The 21,934-nt window shown below is 36.5% G+C and overlaps 2 protein-coding genes across 3 annotated transcripts; one reads left to right on the top strand and one right to left on the bottom strand.

The window, feature by feature from the left end:
• Window positions 1-318: 318 nt before the first annotated feature.
• eno1b (enolase 1b, (alpha)) lies at window positions 319-7,227 on the bottom strand. Of its 2 annotated transcripts, none has more exons than XM_060867889.1 (12): window positions 7,115-7,227; window positions 5,457-5,558; window positions 5,235-5,330; window positions 3,873-3,931; window positions 3,708-3,777; window positions 3,356-3,489; window positions 2,530-2,752; window positions 2,235-2,432; window positions 1,877-2,078; window positions 1,618-1,726; window positions 1,362-1,420; window positions 319-648 (listed from the first exon to the last, which is right to left on the bottom strand). In XM_060867889.1, exons 2-12 carry the CDS (start codon window positions 5,539-5,541, stop codon window positions 582-584), a joined length of 1,302 nt encoding a protein of 433 aa, XP_060723872.1. In that variant the 5' UTR covers window positions 5,542-5,558; window positions 7,115-7,227; the 3' UTR covers window positions 319-581. The 2 variants fall into 2 exon arrangements, with proteins under 2 accessions (XP_060723872.1, XP_060723871.1); XM_060867888.1 differs by lacking the exon at window positions 7,115-7,227 and adding an exon at window positions 6,382-6,454.
• A 9,007-nt stretch (window positions 7,228-16,234) lies between these two features.
• ppil1 (peptidylprolyl isomerase (cyclophilin)-like 1) lies at window positions 16,235-18,529 on the top strand. The gene is made up of 4 exons (XM_060867887.1): window positions 16,235-16,427; window positions 16,597-16,751; window positions 17,979-18,047; window positions 18,232-18,529. The coding sequence occupies exons 1-4, from the start codon at window positions 16,372-16,374 to the stop codon at window positions 18,450-18,452; spliced, it is 501 nt and encodes a 166-aa protein (XP_060723870.1). The 5' UTR covers window positions 16,235-16,371; the 3' UTR covers window positions 18,453-18,529.
• The last annotated feature ends 3,405 nt before the right edge of the window (window positions 18,530-21,934 follow it).

Genomic DNA, 21,934 nt, shown 5'->3' with positions numbered 1-21,934 from the left:
AGTTTGTGCCTCAGATGTTCCAGCTGTCAGTCACTCCTTAAAATCTGCAGGTCTGATCTGTTCATCTCATTCTACACCGTGCACAAAACGATTTAAAAAAGGTGCAAATGGAGGTTTTTTCCATCCACAAGTGTCATGATCAGATTTATTTTTCTGCCTCATAATTCTTACCTTCCTTCTCATGCGTGATTAATAATAATAAAAAAATTCTTACATTAAGATTGTCAGGACATATGATGGTGAAATGACAATTTGTTGTCACTTAAGAATAATTTGTAATGGAATTAATTTTACTTAAATAAATAAATCATTCACATGTTATATTTTTGAGGTCATGTTTATTTTTAATCTGCAGCAACCACAGGATGCCCTACAACCACAGACACAACAGGATCTTTAGAAATACACAGCATTGGTATTTTAGCAGCAGTTCATAAATAAATACTGATAACATTCTTCAGGACAATTGTTTAACCATTATGAATTCTTTTCTACTTTGTTAAGAGCTACAGTACAGATTTCCAGCAAGCACAAGTTACATCGTCCTAACAGGGATTTGCAGCATAGTCAGTAGTGCAGTCTCAGTTCAGTGGGTTCCTGAACTTCCTCCCTGCAAAACAAGCCTGATCACCCAGTTCCTCTTCAATTCTGTGGCAAAAAAAATAAATAAAGATAAGATGATTGAAAAAAAAATAACCAGAACTGGTAGCTGAGAAGTTCAATTCAATTGTATAGCGGTTTTAACAATTTCCCCATTGTACAGAAGTATGGAAACAAGAGAGAAATGAGAAATAAGAAAAAATTAAAATAATTAAGTGCATATATACACAATTAAAGTTTAAAATTAATTAAAAAAAAAAGATTAACTTAAATTACTATATCTATCCCTAGTGAGCAAGCCGGCGGTGACGGCAGCAAGCAAAAACTCCCTGAGATGATAAGAGGAAGAAGCCTTGAGAGGAACCAGGCTCAGGATGGAACCCATCCTCATTTGGCATGCTACAGTAACTAAGTGTAAATGTAAATAATCTCGTTTGACAATGTCAGTTGAGGCTTTGGGCTGCCTATTTGATTTTTCTGACTTGAAAAACACCATCACTGGTGGGTCCATAAGCAAGAGTTAGCAGCTCAACCAAATCTGAACTATCATTTAAATTTAAAAAAAAAAAAAAAAAAAAAAAAAAAAAAAAGCCAAATGAGCCAAGGTAAATGTAACTAAATATCCAAAGAAATAGTAAAAACTTTATTCCAGATGCATAAAATATACGAGTTACAATTACTATGCAACAAACACCTGTTTCCATCATTATAACTAGCAGGTATTGGTTCAGGTAATTGTGGAAAATGACAAAAACAGCCACCTGAGGATCTGGTTGTATTTGGCCAGACGCTCAGAACGACAGGGTGCTCCTGTTTTGATCTATAAAAAGAGAACAAATGCAGTAAATACTATGCAGCTTTTAAATAAACATGAATAACATCTAAAGTGCAAACTTTTGAAAAACAAAATAGCCTGCAGTTTTACCATTTGTTGCTGAACTGCCCATATCTTGTAAAAATCTGTTGTGCCCAAATTTTCTCTCAAATTGTATCTAAATAAATCATAGAACACTTTACCTGTCCAGTGCACAGGCCAACTACCAGGTCAGCAATGAAAGTATCCTCGGTCTCTCCTGAGCGGTGGCTCACCATCACACCCCAGCCACTAGACTGAGCCATTTTACAGCTACAAGGAAACAATAGGGCAAAAGAGTATACAAAACTGATCGTCATTTAGAATTACATGTCCTTTCTATATAATGATTTAAAAAAAAAAAAAAAAAAGCATGTCTATACCATTTTCTTGTACCCCAATGAATGCATGCAATGAACTCACGCCTGCAGGGATTCAGTCACAGAGCCAATCTGGTTCACTTTAAGCAGCAGACAGTTGCAGGCCTTCTCCTCCACTGCTTTGGAAATGCGTTTGGGATTAGTCACAGTCAGGTCATCCCCAACTACCTGAATATCTGTAGAGCCTGTAAAGCTAGTCCAGGCCTGCCAGTCATCCTGGTCAAATGGGTCCTCAATTGACACCACTTCAGTATAGGAAAAATATTAGAAATTACACACCTACTGTGCAAATGGTAAAAACCATGACAACAATGTGAAACTTAACAATTAAAACCTAGATTTTAACAAGCAAACAAAGCAGCTGAGAGTGCATAGTTTAGAAGACTAAAGACCTGACATACCAGGATAATCCTGCACAAAGCTCTTGTACAGATCACCCAGCTCGTCAGAGGTAATGTAACGACTTGGGTCATCAGGTGACTTGAAGTCAAGATCATATTTCCCATCCCGGTAGAACTCTGATGCTGCCACATCCATGCCAATCACAACTTCATCAGCATAACCTGCTTTGCTGATGGCAGTCTTTAGCAGCTCCAAAGCTGTGGCAGATATAGAATTAGAAGTTGAAGTTAACTTTCAGCAGCTTTATTGTACATCATTCACAGGGTTACTACAACCAGTTAATCGCTTTACTACCTTCTTTATTCTCCAGGATATTTGGAGCAAATCCACCCTCATCACCAACATTGGTGGCATCCTTGCCATATTTCTCCTTAATGACATTTTTCAGGTTGTGGTAGACCTCAGCCCCGATGCGCATGGCCTCCTTAAAGCTACTGGCTCCCACTGGCAGAATCATGAACTCCTGCATTGCCAGCTTATTGCCCGCATGGGAGCCACCATTTATTACATTGAATGCCTTTAAAAACAAAGCAGACAAATTTTACTTTTATGCAAGTACTCATGCATCTCAAGGTCTGCATTCAGTACTGCTCACCAGTTAACACCAACTTTATAACTTTAAAAAGGAAATAAGAAATGAAGAGGGGAAAGCTAATCTGAATTCACTATTCAAAATTAGCCACCCTCACTGGTCAGGGTTGCAGTAGACAGAGTCTATCCCAGGAGCCCTGGGCATGAGCTGGGAACACACCAAGGGGAAATCGGAATTAGTAATCTAGCTACAATCATGTTTCTTCAAAAGAAGGAGGGAAACGGTGTATCTGAAGAAAAGAACAGAGGTGTGTGTGTAAAAAACTAAAATAACACCACCCACACAGGGACAACAAGACACTGAGGACCTTGGATCTGCAATACACCATATTACCTGCTGCACCCAATTTTGCACATTCAGCAAATATATTTGATTTTAAAGATTTTTATTCCCATGTTAAAGGAGGAAAGACTGAAATTGTCTGTAGTCGTCACACCGATACTACAGGTGAAAGAGTTGCTTGGAGAAGGCAGAAACATTCATTTAATTCCCAGGAAGTAGATTGATTTTAATTTGTTTGCTACTCACCGGCACTGGCAGGATGACCTCTGGGTTTCCTGCAAGGTCAGCAATATGTCGGTACAGAGGGACACCTTTCTCTGCAGCTCCAGCCTTGCAGACAGCCAGAGATACACCCAGAATAGCATTAGCACCAAATTTAGCTGAAAGGTGAACATATGACACAAATGTTATTCAATAAGCCAATTAGTAGTAGCTCATCCAAAATGGTCAATTTCAGAGTTGACTTTTTATAACTCTTCCTTTCATGTAGACCAATGTGACCAAGTCTTAAATTGTTGCTTTTGCAAAATCAAGTATGAAGAAAAAACCCACATACCATAAATGAGTAAATAATGTGTGCATCATTATAACAACTTACACTTGTTATCGGTGCCATCCAACTCCAGCATGAACTGATCAATCTTCTCTTGCTCAATTACAGAGATTTCCTAGAAAAAAACAAACCCATTATGTGTGCTTTACAGAAGTGCATTATTAAAGTTTGATTTCTTTTATTAAACGATTTGAAATGAATAAATAAAACCTGTTCAATCAGGGCAGGTGCGATGGTTTGATTTACATGCTCAACAGCCTTTGAGACACCTGCAATGCATTAAAAGCAGTGTTAAATTAGATAATAAATCCACCATCATAAAGACTGCATAAAACAGCAAAGTAGGTAAATATCTGTGCATGAACTGACTCCACATTCCAGTATAAACCCACTGATCATGCATGCAGTGGTTTCAATAAGTGATCACAAATAGAAGTGTGAACATTCTCAGAGAACTTATCTAAACCTCAGTAAAGTCACCTTCAATCCACCTATACCCTGTGATGCAATTATACACTTCATACAAATAGTCATTCAGTGTCACGCACAAATGCTCATCATGCTCAAACAAGGACTCATAAGCAAGCAATGAATTCTCTTTAGCTTTTGCACTTTGCTTTGTCAAAAGTTGCTCAGCCCTGTTTTTAGTTCATCATGCAATCATCAGTTCATTTTTCATCCATTCAACTCTCATTAACATTACCTGCTAATACTTAGTAAGTTCCACTAATGGGCCCTTAAATCCAATTTATTAGATATAAAAACTGTATAAGGGAAAAGAATAAAAAGAGATAAATGTAGTCCTCATGTAGACATTGAGTACATTGTTTAAATAAATATATCCTTTTCATGCATTGATTTTCCACAAAATTTTGATTGTCAAAATATTGCTTATTATAACAAGATCTTGAGAGCTATAGAAGCGTTTACATTTATTTACAATACTGCTGTGATTTGAGGTGATGGTCATTTCATTTTCCTAAAACTTTATAATAAACAAGCCTTGAATTATCTGTGCACAAGTGTGGCTCACTTTATACCGTTCATGCATAAAGGTGTACCATTTTTCAAAAATACTAATTAAATTCATTCATCTCCATGTCTTCACCAGGAACAGTGGGTGAGCATAGATACATTCACTGGGCACCATGCAAACACACACCCATCCATTCAAACCACATTTTAGGAGGTCAGAGATCCTAGAGGAAATCTACAGACACACCAAACTCAGGATCAAAAAAAATTTGAAACCTTGAAACTGTGATTCAGCTGACTACATGCTGAAAATATTAAATTATGCTTTAAAAAAAAGTAAGTTATTGCCTTTGTTAGAAACCTGACCTCTATCAGACCTGTCATTAAATGTGAAAGCCTATATTACAATTTCCAGTAGCCTTGCTAATCAATAGATTTGTCCCTAGCTGTTTTAGATGTAAAGATACATCCTAGACAGTTTCAGAGGGCAAAATTATGGATCTCAGTTTGTATAATTAACATAAGAGATGTTGTCCTATTTTAGCACAATTTTCTAAAGAAAATTATTTATTAACCAACATGTCCATGCATACACACCTTTGCCCAGATAGTGCGATTTATCATTGTCCCTTAACTCCAGAGCTTCATAGATGCCTGTGGATGCTCCACTAGGAACAGCAGCTCGAAACAGACCTGCAGAGACAAAATAAATGAAAATCATCTGATGCTAGTTTAAAGATAAACACAAGGTTATCTATTGTTCACAGATTTAGGTTTTAAGTGCCATGTGTATATATATAGTTGAGAAACATGAGGAACCTTTTTCTGTGTAAAGGTCCACTTCAACAGTTGGGTTTCCTCTGGAATCAAAAATCTCCCGGGCATGGATCTTCACAATGGACATGTTGCTGAATAAGAATACTAAGGTAGTAAAACGGAAAGGTATATACACATTACCATATGGCGTATAAATACACAAATGTACAAAAAAAAAAAATAAAAAATAAAAAGTATAGGGAAAGTGCTATCCAAGTGAACACCCATAAGAGCACAGAATATTGTATGACCAATGATTTAAAAAAGGTTGAACATTTTTATAAGAACATTTGTTTACTTTATTTAAATGAGAAGGTGAACATGCACAGAGCTGGTGCGTGCACTACATGGGACTCATCACTTTAACAGGATTTTATCTTAGCTAGATTAACTCAACAACCTAACATACGGTGGGGTTAAATAAGGTAAGAGGAGTGATTCCTTTCCACTGGTTTATGTTAACAAGTACAATTTAATGTAATATAATGGACTGAAATGAAAATACACATAGCAATGTTAATAATAAAAATGACAATGTAACAGTAGTTCATTTTTCCAGCATCTCAATAAAGTATCATTTCACCGATACAACAGATCAAATATCATATCTATTTCAGTTCGATTTACCAAGTCATGTATAAGAAGAGAATCAAAAAATATTTCTAGCATAATTTCTTGGAAACAACAAATACAGTAAACATAAAATTCAGTAGCAAATATGATTTAGCAACAACAGGTTAATGCAGGATTTACTTTTAATAAATTTAAGATAATCAATTTAGTTTTAGTCATTAGTGATGCAATTTTAAAATGCACATGAACCTGCCAACCTTTTAACTACTGACTGATTTCAAAACAGAGCCAACATTCTCATTGAATCCAAAGCACAGGATTAAGAGCTCTAATTAGATTTAGCACAGTCACTCACCGCTCATCACACAGAACCCGTGTGCATGTACCAGTGATGTGGCAAACAAGTCAGCCATTTGACTTGAACATGGTGAGCTGATTTAGCAGCACATAATGTTGAGGCATAATTTAATCAAAACGCATCCACTGAATCCTCATGTCAGCATTTGTTTAAATTGGTGTGCATGATGCAGCAAACTAGGATCTGCTGCATGTAGTCAAGTGTATTAGGGTCATCAGGTCCATTGAATGGAAATAATTCTACTTAAATGAAAAACAATGACAATGCAGTGCCTGACTGCTTTAATGTCTTTAAAGCAATCTATTAAATTGCAATGCAAAGAAATGTTATTAAAAATCAACCAAAAGGTAGACTTCATGAAACAATTTGTTATATTTAGGCAAGGAAGTGCAAATTTATAAAGAAAATGGCAACGAGTCGTCTGGCAGCTGAAAGATTCGGTTCTTTCCAAATGATTCGAATCACTTTGAAAAAAAGGCCTGAATTTCCAGCATGGTGCATTATTTCTGTTCTGCTGAAAAAAACTTAACATCTACAGAAAATAAACACTTGCATTGCTCATCAGCCACTAAAGCATCATTTTCTATACCAGATAATTTGTGATGCCATTTTAAACACTTCACCTGACTCCATGAGCCACTAATAATTATATCATTAATAATAATAATAATAATGAAAGCAGCTGAACATTCACTTTAATTTATGAGAAGAATAATAATAAAATATTTACCTTGGTGATAACCGTGCACCGTGGAGCTAAAGGACAAGGTGTTATCCAGCTGAACGTGCCTCAGCGCCTTATTACTGCCGTCACGTGTTATCCTTCCGCCGAGGATTGGCTGCTAGTTGATAGTCACGCTGTTAATGTCCAATCAGTGAGCTGCTTGTATAAAGTATCAACCAATCCTCGTGCAGGAGGCGGGTTTTTACATGGGGAAATTTGGGGTTAAGGGATTTGTTTATCTTCTTCATGGAGCCAACATTAAATGTGAGCACAGCACATCGCCGTTTGCTGATTAAAGTCACTGCTTTTCTGGTGTGTCTTCAGAAATGTTTATATATCAACACGTAGATCCTACTTTTTCAGTTACAGCTCCTTTACCTGCACCTTGTAAGTATATAAATATTAATAAATGCTGTAGCCCATCTGCTCTGTGCACAGTATTTTTTTCCACATCTATCCTATCCATTAGTGCAGCAGTTCCTTCCTTCAGAAGTTGCTGATTTTTTTTCCCCCCTCCCTTTTCCCAACAGACCTGATTTAATTAATGAGCTAATTAAAAGCTCATCCTTAATTGAAGTGGGTGTGACAGACAGGGGGCGCTCTATGATCATGGATGGGACCCTGTATGTTAGTAGAAAGAGACAAACATGTAAGACAACCACTAAGCAGGTATTTTGAGCCGTGGACTGTTCCATTCCAGGGGAAAAGCCACACCTTTAACAGTTGGGTTGCCAGGTTAAACCTCATAAGTGTACAGGAGCAATCTAGGGCAGGACAAAATATTTATCCACATCCACAGAACATACCAATGTAGCTACTCTTATCTGTGTACGGCTCAAGATGGATCTGCATAGCACACCCAAGCTACATAAAAATCATGTATTCTAGCATGGATGGCCACCATCCCTGCTAGATGTGGCCACCTTTTGGCTATTTCTTTGTTTCAGTCTTACCCTTCAGTGACAATACTGGTGTATAGTGCTGGTATGAGTGCATCAGGCATAGCAGAGAAACACCTTAAAAGACACTGGGTAAAGAATACAAAATACCACCAATAGTGGTCTGTTATGAAACCAACAAAAACTCAATGATGAAGAAGACATGAAGTCTAGTCTCTAATTTTCTACATGCAAAGTACACTAATCAAATACGTTTGTGTTTGTTAAAGTGGGCAGTAAATATGTACAGGTACCACACACCCCATAGATGAAGGATATTTTGCAGTCTATTATTATTTTCCCATATCTCTAAAAGTCTAAATGTTGGTTGAGAATGTGTAAATGTAGTGATGATGTCGGTGGGTGATTGTGAGGTGGCTCACGAGTATAAATATGGTGTCTGTCCTCTAGATGACTTTGAATGTGTTTTAGGGAGGGGACAAAATGTTGAGAAGTGGGAGGGGACATAAAAGAATGTGTTTACACTCTGAAATTTGGAATTCAGTGGAGTGAGTGTTGATTTTGACAACAACCTTTACATACAAAAAAAAATCAAATAATCAAATAATTTCACCTCTGACAGCCTCAGAAGTGTTTGTCTGGCACAGCCGATGAAAGATGTTTGTCTGAAATGTCCTGTATCTATGGAAATGTCTCTGGAAATCTACATTTAACTTTTGGACATCTACAATTATTACTAAATTAAACTGTATTACTTCCTTGATTTTTCACACACATAAGTACAAGCACAGGGTGAGTAGAAAGTAGAATTTAACACAGCATGCTGTTAGATGCTGGATTCAATGTGTGCTGTGGATTTATCAAAATATTACCCCAGTAATAGTCATAAGTCATAATGTTGTAAGTGCACATCAAACACAGACGTATCATGAGAAACCATCATGCCATCAGCAGCTGATATTCAGTATAGTTTTTGCCATCAGTGTTGTTTACCAGTTGTGTGTCTGATTAATATGGTGTCTTCCTAACTAATTACCTAGACAGACAGAGAGGCACAATATCACACAATATCTGAAGCCCTGTCTGAGCTGGAAAAACATACCAAGGGTATACACTGCTTTGTTTAAAGACCAAACACTTTACCGATATTTAACTATTTTTTTTTATCTCTGTCACAGAAAAAGTATAAAAGTAGTAAAAACAGTAATATACTGATTGAAATGTTACAGTATCCAAGATAAACAAACATTTTTTCCCTGATAGCTGCATGTGTTTATTTTTCATCACAGATCACACCACAATTTTTTCCATACAGCTACCCAGAGGAGAAAATGATGAAACTTACTGAGGGACAGTGGTGTGTTTATGAAAAAGAGAAGCCTGACAACTCACTTAGATCAGGAATCCCACAGGTCTAGACTCCCCATGAATTCTCTCTCTCTCTGTCTCACTCTCACTCTCCCTCTGTGTGTGTGTGCATGTATGTATGTATGTGTGTGCAAGTGGATCAAGTTGTGCTGGAGCTTGTTTTGTTGTTCCTCCATTGCACAAGCCCTCAGGAGGCCACTTTTGATAGCCAGCTGATCCCAGTGTTCCACCTCCCTTCTGCCACTGAAACTTACATCTGGGAGCTCATTAGAGGAGGAAGGAGAGGCAGTGAGCTGTCTCCTGGGTTACAGACCTGAAGTGAGTCTCTGGTTAAGGTCCCTACTAGTGGAAACTCAGACCGTCCATCCAATTAACAAAACATATGATTCTGGAAAATACATCTCACTTCAACATATAAATGAAACAATTTTTCCATTTTAAGTAAAAAATTTTCCATTTTTACTTGTCTTTGTGAATAGAGCGGCAGAAATGATATGGCCTTAGTGAATCCTGACAGACTTAATATAACATTGCCTCAAGCCTCATGTTTGAATAAATTATTGTAGTATCACATGCCCTATAATTAAAGAAATCTAGAAACTGAATAGAAAATATTTCTAAATACATAAACAGTCAAACAGCAAAAGTCAGCATTCTTTGTTTCACTCCTTTACATAAGCACATTACAAGCCATATATTCATAATCATGTTATTTTGTATTATGAGCTTAAATCTGAACTTCATCGCAAACTAAAATGCAATTTTGTGCAACGTGTTCTTTGAGATTAAGGTACAATATACTGCATCTTATTTTATTAAACAGGAGTAGTCTTCATTCGAATAAATTCATTTGAATCAGTCAAAATTTTACGAGCTTGTGTTTGGCATTCAGATCCTTTATTTGTTTGTTCTTTCATTGCAGATGTTCACTTTTCTATGATCTGTTGGAAATGGTTTGTTTATTCAAATGTATTGCTTCCAAAGCATTGAATGAGCACACACACAGGATTTGCGAGTCAAATCCTAGACTTTTGCACTTGGATATGTTGTAGCTTGAGCTTGAGAGGCTGAATAAGGGGTGTGGTTTCTGAAAGCTTACCTCATCCACCCCAGTGGACTTCTCTGGTAACCTGACGAATCACAAGGCACAAAACACACCTGTGTATGCATGGAGTATAGCCATTGGCCAGAGTATGAAAACGACACCTGGGCAGGGCTCCAAGGTGTACCTGAAGACCCAGATCTTTTTGTAGACGCAGTTTCTTTGCTTCAGGAGCTTAAGGAGATTGTGTTTCTTGTAGTGCTTGAGATTCCACTTCTATTGTTCCGCTGATTTGTTGCACCATCAGCTCTCTTCAAACAGGCTCGTGAACTTTCCGTCAACATGGAAGGAGCAGTTGGCCCTTCGGGCAAATGGAAGGAGCAGTTGGCCCTTCAGGCAAATGGAAGGAGCAGGAAGTAAACTCCATTGGTTAAATGGGCATAGCAAGGAGACACAATGGCATTTCTTGTTCACGGCTGCATCCTGAATGACCACCTCAGCCATCAAAATGGTAACTTACATTTCGATTCCCTTTTTTTAAATTTTTTTTTTTTTTTTTACATATTTTACATTTATTTAAAAATGAATGATCTCACTTAATAAAATAGAATTAAAGTAGACAGAAACATAGATGCTTAACAGATTAACTATAACCCCCATGACCTGACAAACCTGTTGGGTCACTTCAAAACAAACATAAAGAAAATAAGAACGTATTTGTTTAGATACAAACAGGATATACGCAGCATGTATATCGAAACAAAATCTTATAATGATAGTACATTTTATTAATAGTACATTTTATTATTATTCATTTTTGATCTGGGCTTACCATTTCTGTTTTGCATGATATATTTTGGTATCTTCACTAAAAAGCTTTTAAACACTTGCTGTTCTGATTTCATCTTTTATTGTTAGAATTAGTTTCTGTCAAACTCTTAAGTAGATGAGATAAAAGTTTAGAGACGCATGCCATATATTCTTTATTAATCAGTCAAATGTGTAGGCTTTAGTAGTATTTCTTAGTTTAACTGATTTAGTGCAGACTGAGTTTGGTTTCATGCGTTATTCAGATGAGTGGTCAATTAGGTGCAGATAACCAAGGTGCCATTTTAATAAGCATGACTAGGCACTTCCATTGTCACTTTGGTGGCCTGCTGCAAATGTTGTGTTGCATGCCACAGACACAGGTTTGTTTTGATGAAGGTGCAACCAGCAAGGATCTCCTGAGATTAGACTCTCCCTGGTGATTTCACTGAGGTGAGAATACCTTTGGGACACTTCAGAGCATTAATTAGTCAGGGGTAACGTTGGGACATGAGCTGGTGTGATCTTATAAATGAGATCTTATGTGCAAATAATGATAGGGCATTAATACTATAGTCATGAAGGGATGAAAAATGCAGCAATAGGAATCTGAAATTAATAGTTTATGATTTTAATAAAGTTTATGATTTTGTTAGGGTTTTTGGTGCTATAAAATTAAGTTAATGTCAAAGCTTTTTGTTGATTCTCAACGTCAGTTAAAACAGAAGTTTTTTAAATAGAAATATATTACAATAAAAATTGTAAAAAAATTTAAGTGATGCCTCAGTGACCATAGCAGAAGCAAATATATAATTAATTTTGTTCAAACATTTAGCTGTATAAAAAGGAACATCATTTGATGACAGTTAGAAAAATAAAAGAGTGTGCAATCTGAACCTGGATGGATATTTAACAGTCACATAAAAACTAAAATATTATGTTCCCTAATCCCAGTGATTTATCAGAACACAGCAAGAGAACAGCAAGAGGATTACAAGGATGGTCATCTCCATCTTACGAGGCAGTTTTGGATGTCATAGAATTCTCTAATACTGCCTGGTAATGATGCAGATGGCCCTCTACTCGAATATCTCTACAGAAATGCAGCAATGCTATTATGCTATATGCAATATCACATTGAAAACTAAAATAACCCATGGTAAGACAATCGTATTATATTAGTAGTAGAATTATTTTACTCTGCTCTTAGGGCACATCTTACCTTACAGTGCTGGGCTGTATACTGTTGTTCTAACACTGTCTGGTAATGATGCACTCTGAGAGCAAATATCATCTATTGTGAAGAATTGACATTTATTATATATTTATATTATATTTAAATATTTATATTTATTATGTCTCCCAGGCTTGACAATCTGAGACAATATGTGTCATAAGTAATCAGTTGCAAATATACCATTTTTGTAAGTGATTAGTGTTGCTATTACACAATGCTAACATGTAACTTCTTCTACAATAGACATAGAAATACCTTTACAATGTAAATATTAGAAAAGAAAAATGTCACATTAAAGACGTGACTGGGTGTTTTCATCTCACTTTCATCCGGCCTTTTGTCATGAGATTTAAAATTCACCACTAGTATTTCAGCCCCACCCTGTTCCCTGTTGCACCTAAATACTAAATGATCATCTCAATGGCTGATGTTGGAGGGACCCCTCAATCCCCCCCTACCACACACACACACACACACACACACACACACACACACACTCCTACTGGTGTGCTCTGTCAACCTGTGATTGGTCCTTTAAACCCCACCTCTATGTCTTATTATGTTGGTGACACATGAGATGTGTGTGAGAAAATGGTTCCTTTTTTATTCTCAGTGATAAAGGAAAAGGAAGTTATTACTGTCACCGAAAAGACATATAACACAGTATAGAGTTATTACTGTCACCGAAAAGACATGTAACACAGTATAGAGCCCGGGTTATAGATGCTCTGCTTTAAACTCTGCCTTATCTGATGACAGTTTTAGAAAAGTTTAATTAAGCAGTGTACATGTCATGCGTTCAAAAAAACATTCTCTTTATTATTGCACACTCTAAAACAGGGACCATCATAGGCCTAAATAATTCCAAACATGCAATTCAAATTCACAATGGACAGGTGCATTTTGCACACAAAAGCATTTAACAACCACGTCATGTTCAAGGTAATGTTTGCCAAGGGCCTGCTCTTAAAGTTTAGTGTTACCAAACCTTTCTTTACTTTATCCCAACCCCCTCTAGCAGCAGCATTTCTACTGTTCTATTTACATTTATAAAGCTACCGTGAATCTTTTCTATACCTCATTGTAATAATGCTGCTTTTATATGGTCTGCCTTTTTGCCCCATCTAATTATTTCTCTGTCTCACTTTCTGTCCTTGTACAGTTTTACCACGAAGCCTGATTCTTCCCCAGGCTCTTCACTTTTCCTGTGTGCCTCTATAAAATCCTCTGATTTGCGTCTTACCAGGCATGTTTAGATGTTTAGATGCACTCTCTCTAATACTGCCTGGTAATGCTGCAAATCACAAGGAAGTTGCTCATCATGACCTTTCTTCTCAGTCAGTATAAGAAACTTTTTACATATGCATGTTAGCATTTTAACTTCTGTTCATCTACTGGCCTGATGTATCTTTAGTACCATTAATAATTCAGTGAATTGATACAAATCCTCAAATATAATCAGTATATGCAATAAATGTTTTTCTTTCAAATGTATGTGTGTGTGTGTCTCATTACATTTTCTTTTATTGCCATGTATTATTTCTAAACACTGTGTAATAGATAAATGTTCACCTCCCAGAACTGCTGGAGAATATAATAGAGCCTTGATCAAAGGGAGGTGTAAAAAGGGTCAATTAAGATGAAACATGAAGAAATTAAGTGTCATTAAGCTGTCAATCCTTTTTACTTATCAGAAAGATTAAACCATGAATACTCAGCTCTGTGCTAACATAATTGAGGATTAAAGTATTTGCCAAATAAATAATTCTTACTCTTGCTTGAGAAAAAATCCTAATAAACATCCACTCCCTGACTAAACAAATTTTCTCAGCTCCCAAAACAAGGTAATTTTTCCCATGACAAAAGGAGATCGGTAAATAAGAGACATTCACTCGGCTATCATACTGTATCTGTATCTAGCTCAGCATATTCTGTTCTTGAATGTCAGGAAAATTTGTTAGCCGTTAGTTTCGCTGTTGTCATTGCAGTGTGGAAAATAACCTTAAATAAACTTTTAGATAAACCAACTTATATGCAGAGGGTCTGTGTCATTTTTTGTGATTGAGATTTCAGTTGCAGCCACATAGTAGATATGTTTTTTGTTTTTGTTTTTTTTTTGTAAAAATGGTTCTGCATTTTCAGTGTCACCTTCTCTCCCTTTCAGCCATGCCTTATGAATTTGGCTCCTTTTAGCTCGCTAGTAACCTCAGTAAATGGAACACAGTAAGCCATGAATGAGACGTGAAATTAAAGGCAACAAGATGTAAAATACATTTTATTTCTGAAAATAATAGTAAAAATTAAACCAGCTAACTTCTGTGGTTGTTGTTATTATGTACTGCCTAGCACAAAATTTTATTTCTTTGGCTAGTGCAATCTACTGCCCCAATGACTAAGTTAAAGTCTAAGTTATATAGATCTGGTCAGCAATCTTATCTTCAGAAGCCTATTGTGTAACGCTACTTTCCTCACACTTTTACAACCGTTTCAGGCCTGAGTGGCTATTGTTACTGCTCCAATGTTGTGAACTTCAAACATTCAAATGCAGCATTTTGGAATGAATTGCACAGCTAAAAACCGCCCAATGCATTACTGGCACCCAACTACCTGCCATTGAGCACCTTCACCACTGCAGCATCGTCAAAGACTCTTCACATCCCAGTCACAAACTGTTTAACCTCCTTCCATCAAGAAAGAGACACAGAATCATGCGCACCAGAACCAGCAGGTTCAGGGACAGCTTTTTTCCATTCGCCATCACACTACTGAACTCTACACTACACCGTTAGAACACTGTAAAAAAAAAAACTCTACAATTAACTCTACAATTATACATACAATGTACATATTGTATTTTTTTTATACTCCTCATTCTCTACACATATTGTGCCTTACATTACCATACTGTACATTCTGCCTATTTTTCACACACACACACACACACACACACACACATATATATATATATATATATATATATATATATATATATATATATATATATATATATATATATATATATGTATATATATATATATGTAGACTTGTTTATTCAGCTTGCATGTTTTTTCAATGCCATAGTTTTAGAACTATATATATATAGTGTAACACTTCTGGTAGACCAAACTGTATTTTGTTGCTGTGTATCTGTACTGTGCAATGACAGTATAGTTGCATCTATCTATCTATCTATCTATCTAAAACAACAGAAAATAGCAATCAGCATTAGCAGCAGGTTAGCTGGCTAATGCTAGTGATAAATCAAATGTCGTTGATTTCCTCTTGAAAATAGCAATTAGTATGGTCAGTGTTATAGATTTAACCAAGAACTGTATATATGAACCTATTCAAATCCACTACAACAAACTAATTTATGAAACATTTTTTAATCTTTTCATTGTTCACAGAGTTCCTGGCCATGTTGATATGAATGAATGAATAAATGATTTAATAAATTTACAAAATTATATACTACATGGTAGGCTAGAGACACAAACTCTCTACTAGTGCAGTCCTCATTTTGAGAGATATTGGTCTTAAATGGTAAGTTTTTGTAAACATTTTTACATTTCAACCATTTTATATCTCCTCATTGATGTAGGGACTACTTATTGACAAACACACCGTGAAAGTGTCCTCGGTTTATCTGTAGGATTTGTATTTTTTATGATAACGTATTTTGTTTGTGTTTCTAACTTCCACTGTTCACAATGTTGTTGTTTTTCTATCACTCCTCCGGTCCACTAGATGGCAGCACACAGACATTAGTCTTCTCTCCATGGATTTTATATGCACAGAACAAGTGGTACTGAAAGCGCTTCCTTAGCACGTTTTAGCTGCATTATTTTATGATTCATTCTTTGTATTTTCACGAAAACCTTGTCGTCTGTTTAGCGGTTAAGACATAAAAATGTCAGGAATCCCCCCAGACTCATGGCAGCCCGCGACGGTGTCACTCGAGACCTCGTAAGTAGAAGCACTTTATATTTCTATATAAATGAGCTAACACGCTAACTGGCTACACAGTAGAGTTTCCTATAAACATTTTTCCGCCCAACTTTATTTAGTTTTGCACTAATATATTTATAAAGGTAGAAACGCGTGTGAGACGTCATTGTGTTTCTGTGGTCTTTAGTATGGGGACCATGGTGTTGGAGTTGTACTGGAAACATGCACCTAAAACCTGCAAGAACTTCGCCGAGCTGGCAAGGCGAGGATATTACAGCACCACCAAGTTTCATCGCATCATTAAAGACTTCATGGTGCAGGGCGGTGACCCTACAGGAACAGGTGAGCCATGACAAAGTGTACAAATAACTTGTTATCGTCGTTGCACTGTGAAGAGACAGATATCAGAGAGAGAGAGAGGAGCGAGATATCTCAGAGAGAGAGAGAGATGTGAAAGCGAGAGAGAAAGATAGTATCAGAGAGAGGGGGGGTATCAGAGAGAGAGAGAGAGAGAGATCAATCATGACTGATTAATTTTCTGGGTGCCTAGTACTTTCATTATAACTTACTTGATGTTTAGTTGTAATCTCAGGGTTCATATGCAAGAAATTATTAAAATGCTTGGTTTCTAAACTTGGAAATGTGCTTAATTTGAATTTGGTAGTATTTTACTAAATTCTATTTTGTTCACATGTGCCCAAATGTTAAGTCTCTGGGTTGTTGATGAGGTTCAAACCTCATCACTGTTAAGCTGCCACTGTTGGGCCCTTGAGCAAGGCCCTTAACCCTCACTGCTCCAGGGTGCTGTATCATGGCTGACCCTGCACTCTGACCCCATCCTCTAAAAGTGGGGATAGAAAGAATTTAAATCTTGTATATAAATGCTATTCTATTAATCAAATAAACTCAAGTACAGTGTCGATTTGCAGTGCATATAAACCCAGTGAGTAAACAGCAGGCTTTTGTCCTCATCCCCATCTTCATCCTTTTCCTCCACTGATACCCCATCATCATCATTGTTCGTCAATACAATTATGGTTTTCATCAACTAGGCAGTGCTATAGCCCACTGCAAGATTTGCAATAAAGAAACGAATGTCTTGACACTTTGAATTTCTTAAATACTTTGCAAAAGGCAGGGAAAATTAGTATGTTAGTGTAACAATTGCTGACATGTTGACAAGATTATTAAACATTTATTTAGTCAGAGATCCACCTAGTTCCATTTGTTTATCTATTTTGAATGTTTATGCCAAAACCATGTGACCTATATTGAGCATAAATGATAATCTGATAGCCTACATTGACATTGCTTGAATTTGAATTTAGTAAATTTCTACAAGCTATCTAAACTGTGTATACATACATCATCTTAATCTTGATAAAAGGTCTGAATTCTTGTATGTGTGCAAGAATAAATGGGGTGCTTTGCCACAAGTCAGCACTACACTGTGAGCTAACAAGCACAATATGCACATCTCATGTTTATTTTTCTGCTGTCATTGAAATTCATGTATAGCCTATATTATATAATATCGGAAAGATCTTTAATCTTTTCTTATCCTCTCAGGCCGTGGTGGTGCTTGTATATACGGAAAACAGTTTGAGGACGAACTTCACCCAGAGTTGAAATTCACAGGTAGGTGAGAAGCAGCTTATACAACTCGCTAATGCTAAAGATTTGTCATATTACAAGACATAGTAGTAGTAGTCTAAGAATGTGTGTTTTTAGATCATGTGAATTTCTGGTTTAGTGTGTGTATTCTAAACCAGTGCATATCACTTACTCATATGCAGTGATGATCACAGTCTGTTTTTTGTAGGTGCTGGAATCCTTGCTATGGCTAACGCAGGCCCGGACACAAACGGCAGTCAGTTCTTTTTGACTTTGGCCCCCACACAGTGGCTTGATGGCAAGCACACTATATTTGGGCGAGTTTGTCAAGGCATGAGTGTTCTCAGTCGAATTGGCATGGTGGAGACTAACAGTCAAGATCGCCCTGTGGAGGAGATAAAAATCCTCCGGGTGACTTTATCTAACTGACACATGTCAAAGTTCACATATCATTTTGTACAGTATTGTTATTTTTTAACAATAAACCATTATTTTGTATTTTATAATGTGTGATCTGTATAAGGATATTTCAGGGTAAAATACTTCTGTATCTGTTTTATTCATTACAAGCAAAAGTAATCCATATACCAGAAGTACATAAGTGAAAATAATACAAAGGCCTTTTTTTCTATTCTAACTACATCCACAGACAGGGATGATTTTCTTATTAATTGTTTGTATGGAAAGCTTAAATCATGTAAAACAGACACAGTATGAATTATAGCAGTTTCAAGTATAGCTAAACTATAAATGGGAAAAGTAGTTTTCTCTTTCTTGCTACATCTGGAAAATTACCAGATACAAACTTTAAATATTTTAAAAATTAGCATATAGCTTACATATAATATGACGCAACACAATTGGGTCAGGGTCATTTCTTACCACCATGTTTCTCTTAACACTTAAAATTCCCCATAAGAGATTAATAAAAGTTTATCATCTCTTATCATACAGACATACAGTGGATTCAGAAAGTATTCAGAACCCATTCACATTTTTAGACTTTATGTTCCAGCCTGATACTAAATTTTTTTCTCATTAATCTATACTCAGTATCCCATAATGACAAAGTGAAAACAGAATTCTAGAAATGTCTGTAAATTTATAAAAAAAAAGAAAAAAATTACTCAGTTCTTAGTTGAAGCACCTTTGGCAGCAATTCCAGCCTCTGCTGGGGGATTTTACAACCTGGATTGGGGTCATTCTTCTTTGCAAATCCTCTCAAGCTCGGTCAGGTTGGATGGGGACCATCGGTGGACAGCCATTATCAGGTTTCTTCAGAGATGTTCAATAGAGTTGGTTGTGGATGGTGTTGTACAAGCCTGGCAGGTCTTTCTCTTGTTTGCTTGGTAAGCCACCCGTTGCTGACCCTGAGTCGCCCCTAGATCGGACAACTGATCCAACAACTCTGGGAGATCCTCACCTCACCTTATTCTTATTAAGGAAGACCAAGATCACACTGTGCTTGTTTCTTAGGAGATTGCATTGTTTCCTGAAACGCATAAAGCAACAACAGAGATATTTATTAACTCTAAAATGATGTTGAAGCAATGGTCGATACCTGATTCTTATCCTGCAGTAACATCTTAACTTAATATGACTTTCTTAAAGCTTCTGCTAAGTTATAGAAAACTTCAAAGGTGTAATGATAAATATTTTGGTGCTGAAAAGCAAGTGGAATTGATGCAGTGGAAAAGTGTGGAAAGGTGTTAGCTCTGGGAACAGTACTGGATGAGGAAGTTAGGGCTGACAATTTTGTCTACCAAAGAATAGCCAATAAATGAATCTTGTAATCTATCTGTCAAGTGTTCTGCAAAATTCCCCTTAGGTCATGTTTGGGTCAAAATGACCCATTTTTTAAATCACTAAAAGTACATCTGCAGCTCATGGATAATATGGATCTTTTTCTCTATGGACATGGAAAAGGACACATCTACTTATCTGCTGTAAGGGTTAAAAAACAGTTCACAAAGCTTTATGGCTGTTGTATTAATGGCACATGACAATGTTTAAGGATGATAACTGAATATGGTTTCTTGAATTGAACAGGACACAAGCTGTCATACACTACACTGTTTTGATTCAGTTTCCTGATGTGACTCTTAAAATGACTCAACAGCACAAGCATTTCTTTACAGTTCCAGTTTTAATATTGACATTACATTGAATCACATTCATTTTATTGTACAAGCCTTTCTCTTCAAAGGTTTATACGGCTGAAAATAACATTCAGTATGGGGCATGCCTGCTCTGCATTGTAAGGAGGGAAGGGTTAGGACTGCAACTACGCCAGACTATTGAAGATCTCATCTCTCTTGACAGAGACGACAACGCATTGTCCATTTAACAAAATGAATTCCGGTGCACGGACGGTTCTTCCTACAGTTCAACAGCTGTGGCAAAAAAGTAGTGTTGTGTAAACAAACACAGGAGAAGCTGAATGCCACGTCATACCCATATATATATGTTATGTACGCACACAGAAATACATACTTACAAGAAAATGTAAATACTGTATACAAAGAAACCAACTGGAAAAAATTTAATTTTCAAGACAAAACAGTAACACTTTTTTTAATCAGTGAGGATAGAAACATCGAGTGTAAATCGCCGATCTGGGCATTTTACGAGTCCATCTCTGTGTATTACATTCATACAGAGAGTAAGACTGTTCACAGAGCTTTGAGCCCAGCAAGCTCCACTAAAGGGTCCATGCATGAGCCGCTCTCGATCGCTCTTACTCAGACACATTTGGCACTCATTCACATTAATACGCAGGACATCACAGTCAGTGAGCTCTGCCTAAGCCTTATTAAGACAAAATATGAAGCCAGACTGTGAGTAAGTCGTTCAGTTTTCAGTTAGATTTCCTTCAATATTACCTTCAGCTGAAAATTTATCTCAGGCTTGGATGAAAATAGAATTATATGCAAATCCCATTTATGACATTGTATTAACGGAGAGGTACATAGTTGTTTTGACGAAAACAAGTCAACAAGTAAAGTCAAAACAAAGATTGACAATTAAGACAACTGTAAATGCTAAATGACCATTCAACCTTTCATTGTAATATTTGAAAACATATCTTTTTTTTTTAAAGTGGGATTCAATATTCAGTATTTCAGGATTATTGTTGTCCTATTTCTATTTTCAGTGCAACTAGCGTGGGTCTAACATGTAACCCATAATATATGAAATTCACAGCGAAGAGCTACTTCATTGACCCTGATGGAATAAAAAAATTATGTTAAAAATGAAAAATCCTGAAAAGAAAAAAAAAAAATTCACAATCCAAAGAGGTCTCACACAACCAACATAAAGACAAGAGCCTAAGGTTTCCTAGTGTACCTTAACTTTCCTGACAATTTAATAACAATTCATACTTGTTTATAACTTTATAACACAATTAGGTTATCTATGATCCCACATATGTCACATTTAATACAAATACAATCCCCTTTCCCCACAATGCCTGGATTAAGACCAACAGCACATGTGTATCAAGGCCTGAGAAAGACAGCAAAGCCAGTGCTGATTAAGACCTCTTTGAAAGGTGATGAAATCTCTTCATACCACACACACACACACACACACACATCATCATCATCATTTTTCACAATTTACACAAACACTGATATGATCCCAGTAGCTGTTATTGCAAAAGGTTATTTTTTCGCACAACAATACCAAAAATATAGATGTTAAAACTAGATTGACTCTCTTAAAAGTATTCAAAAGTGTCCAAATAGTTTATCATCGCATTCTTAGAGCACATTACAAACACTGCAATGCACCTGTGTGAGTGTATTACATGTTGATTTTGTTTGGCTTGACCCCACTAACAGCCATACTGGAGTGATATGCAAGGCTCTGTGAAGAACAATCGCTTCTAGCTTGAATAACTAAGCTGT

This window comes from Tachysurus vachellii, chromosome 4 (assembly GCF_030014155.1).
Source record: "Tachysurus vachellii isolate PV-2020 chromosome 4, HZAU_Pvac_v1, whole genome shotgun sequence".
In the NCBI taxonomy this organism is placed as follows: Eukaryota; Metazoa; Chordata; class Actinopteri; order Siluriformes; family Bagridae; genus Tachysurus; species Tachysurus vachellii.
The sequence above is the reverse complement of the archived record's forward strand: the minus strand, read 5'-3'. Positions and strand labels throughout refer to the sequence as shown.

Coding starts and splice junctions, on each gene's coding strand:
- eno1b (XM_060867888.1), bottom strand. CDS start 6,439: ATGGCTGACTTGTTTGCCACATCACTGGTACATGCACACGGGTTCTGT. Junction 3,932..5,234: donor ATCGCACTATCTGGGCAAAG/GTGTGTATGCAT, acceptor AATGCATTGCAG/GTGTCTCAAAGGCTGTTGAG. Junction 649..1,361: donor AAATACAACCAGATCCTCAG/GTGGCTGTTTTT, acceptor TTTTTGCCACAG/AATTGAAGAGGAACTGGGTG.
- ppil1 (XM_060867887.1), top strand. CDS start 16,372: ATGTCAGGAATCCCCCCAGACTCATGGCAGCCCGCGACGGTGTCACTC. Junction 16,428..16,596: donor ACGGTGTCACTCGAGACCTC/GTAAGTAGAAGC, acceptor TGTGGTCTTTAG/TATGGGGACCATGGTGTTGG. Junction 16,752..17,978: donor CGGTGACCCTACAGGAACAG/GTGAGCCATGAC, acceptor TTATCCTCTCAG/GCCGTGGTGGTGCTTGTATA.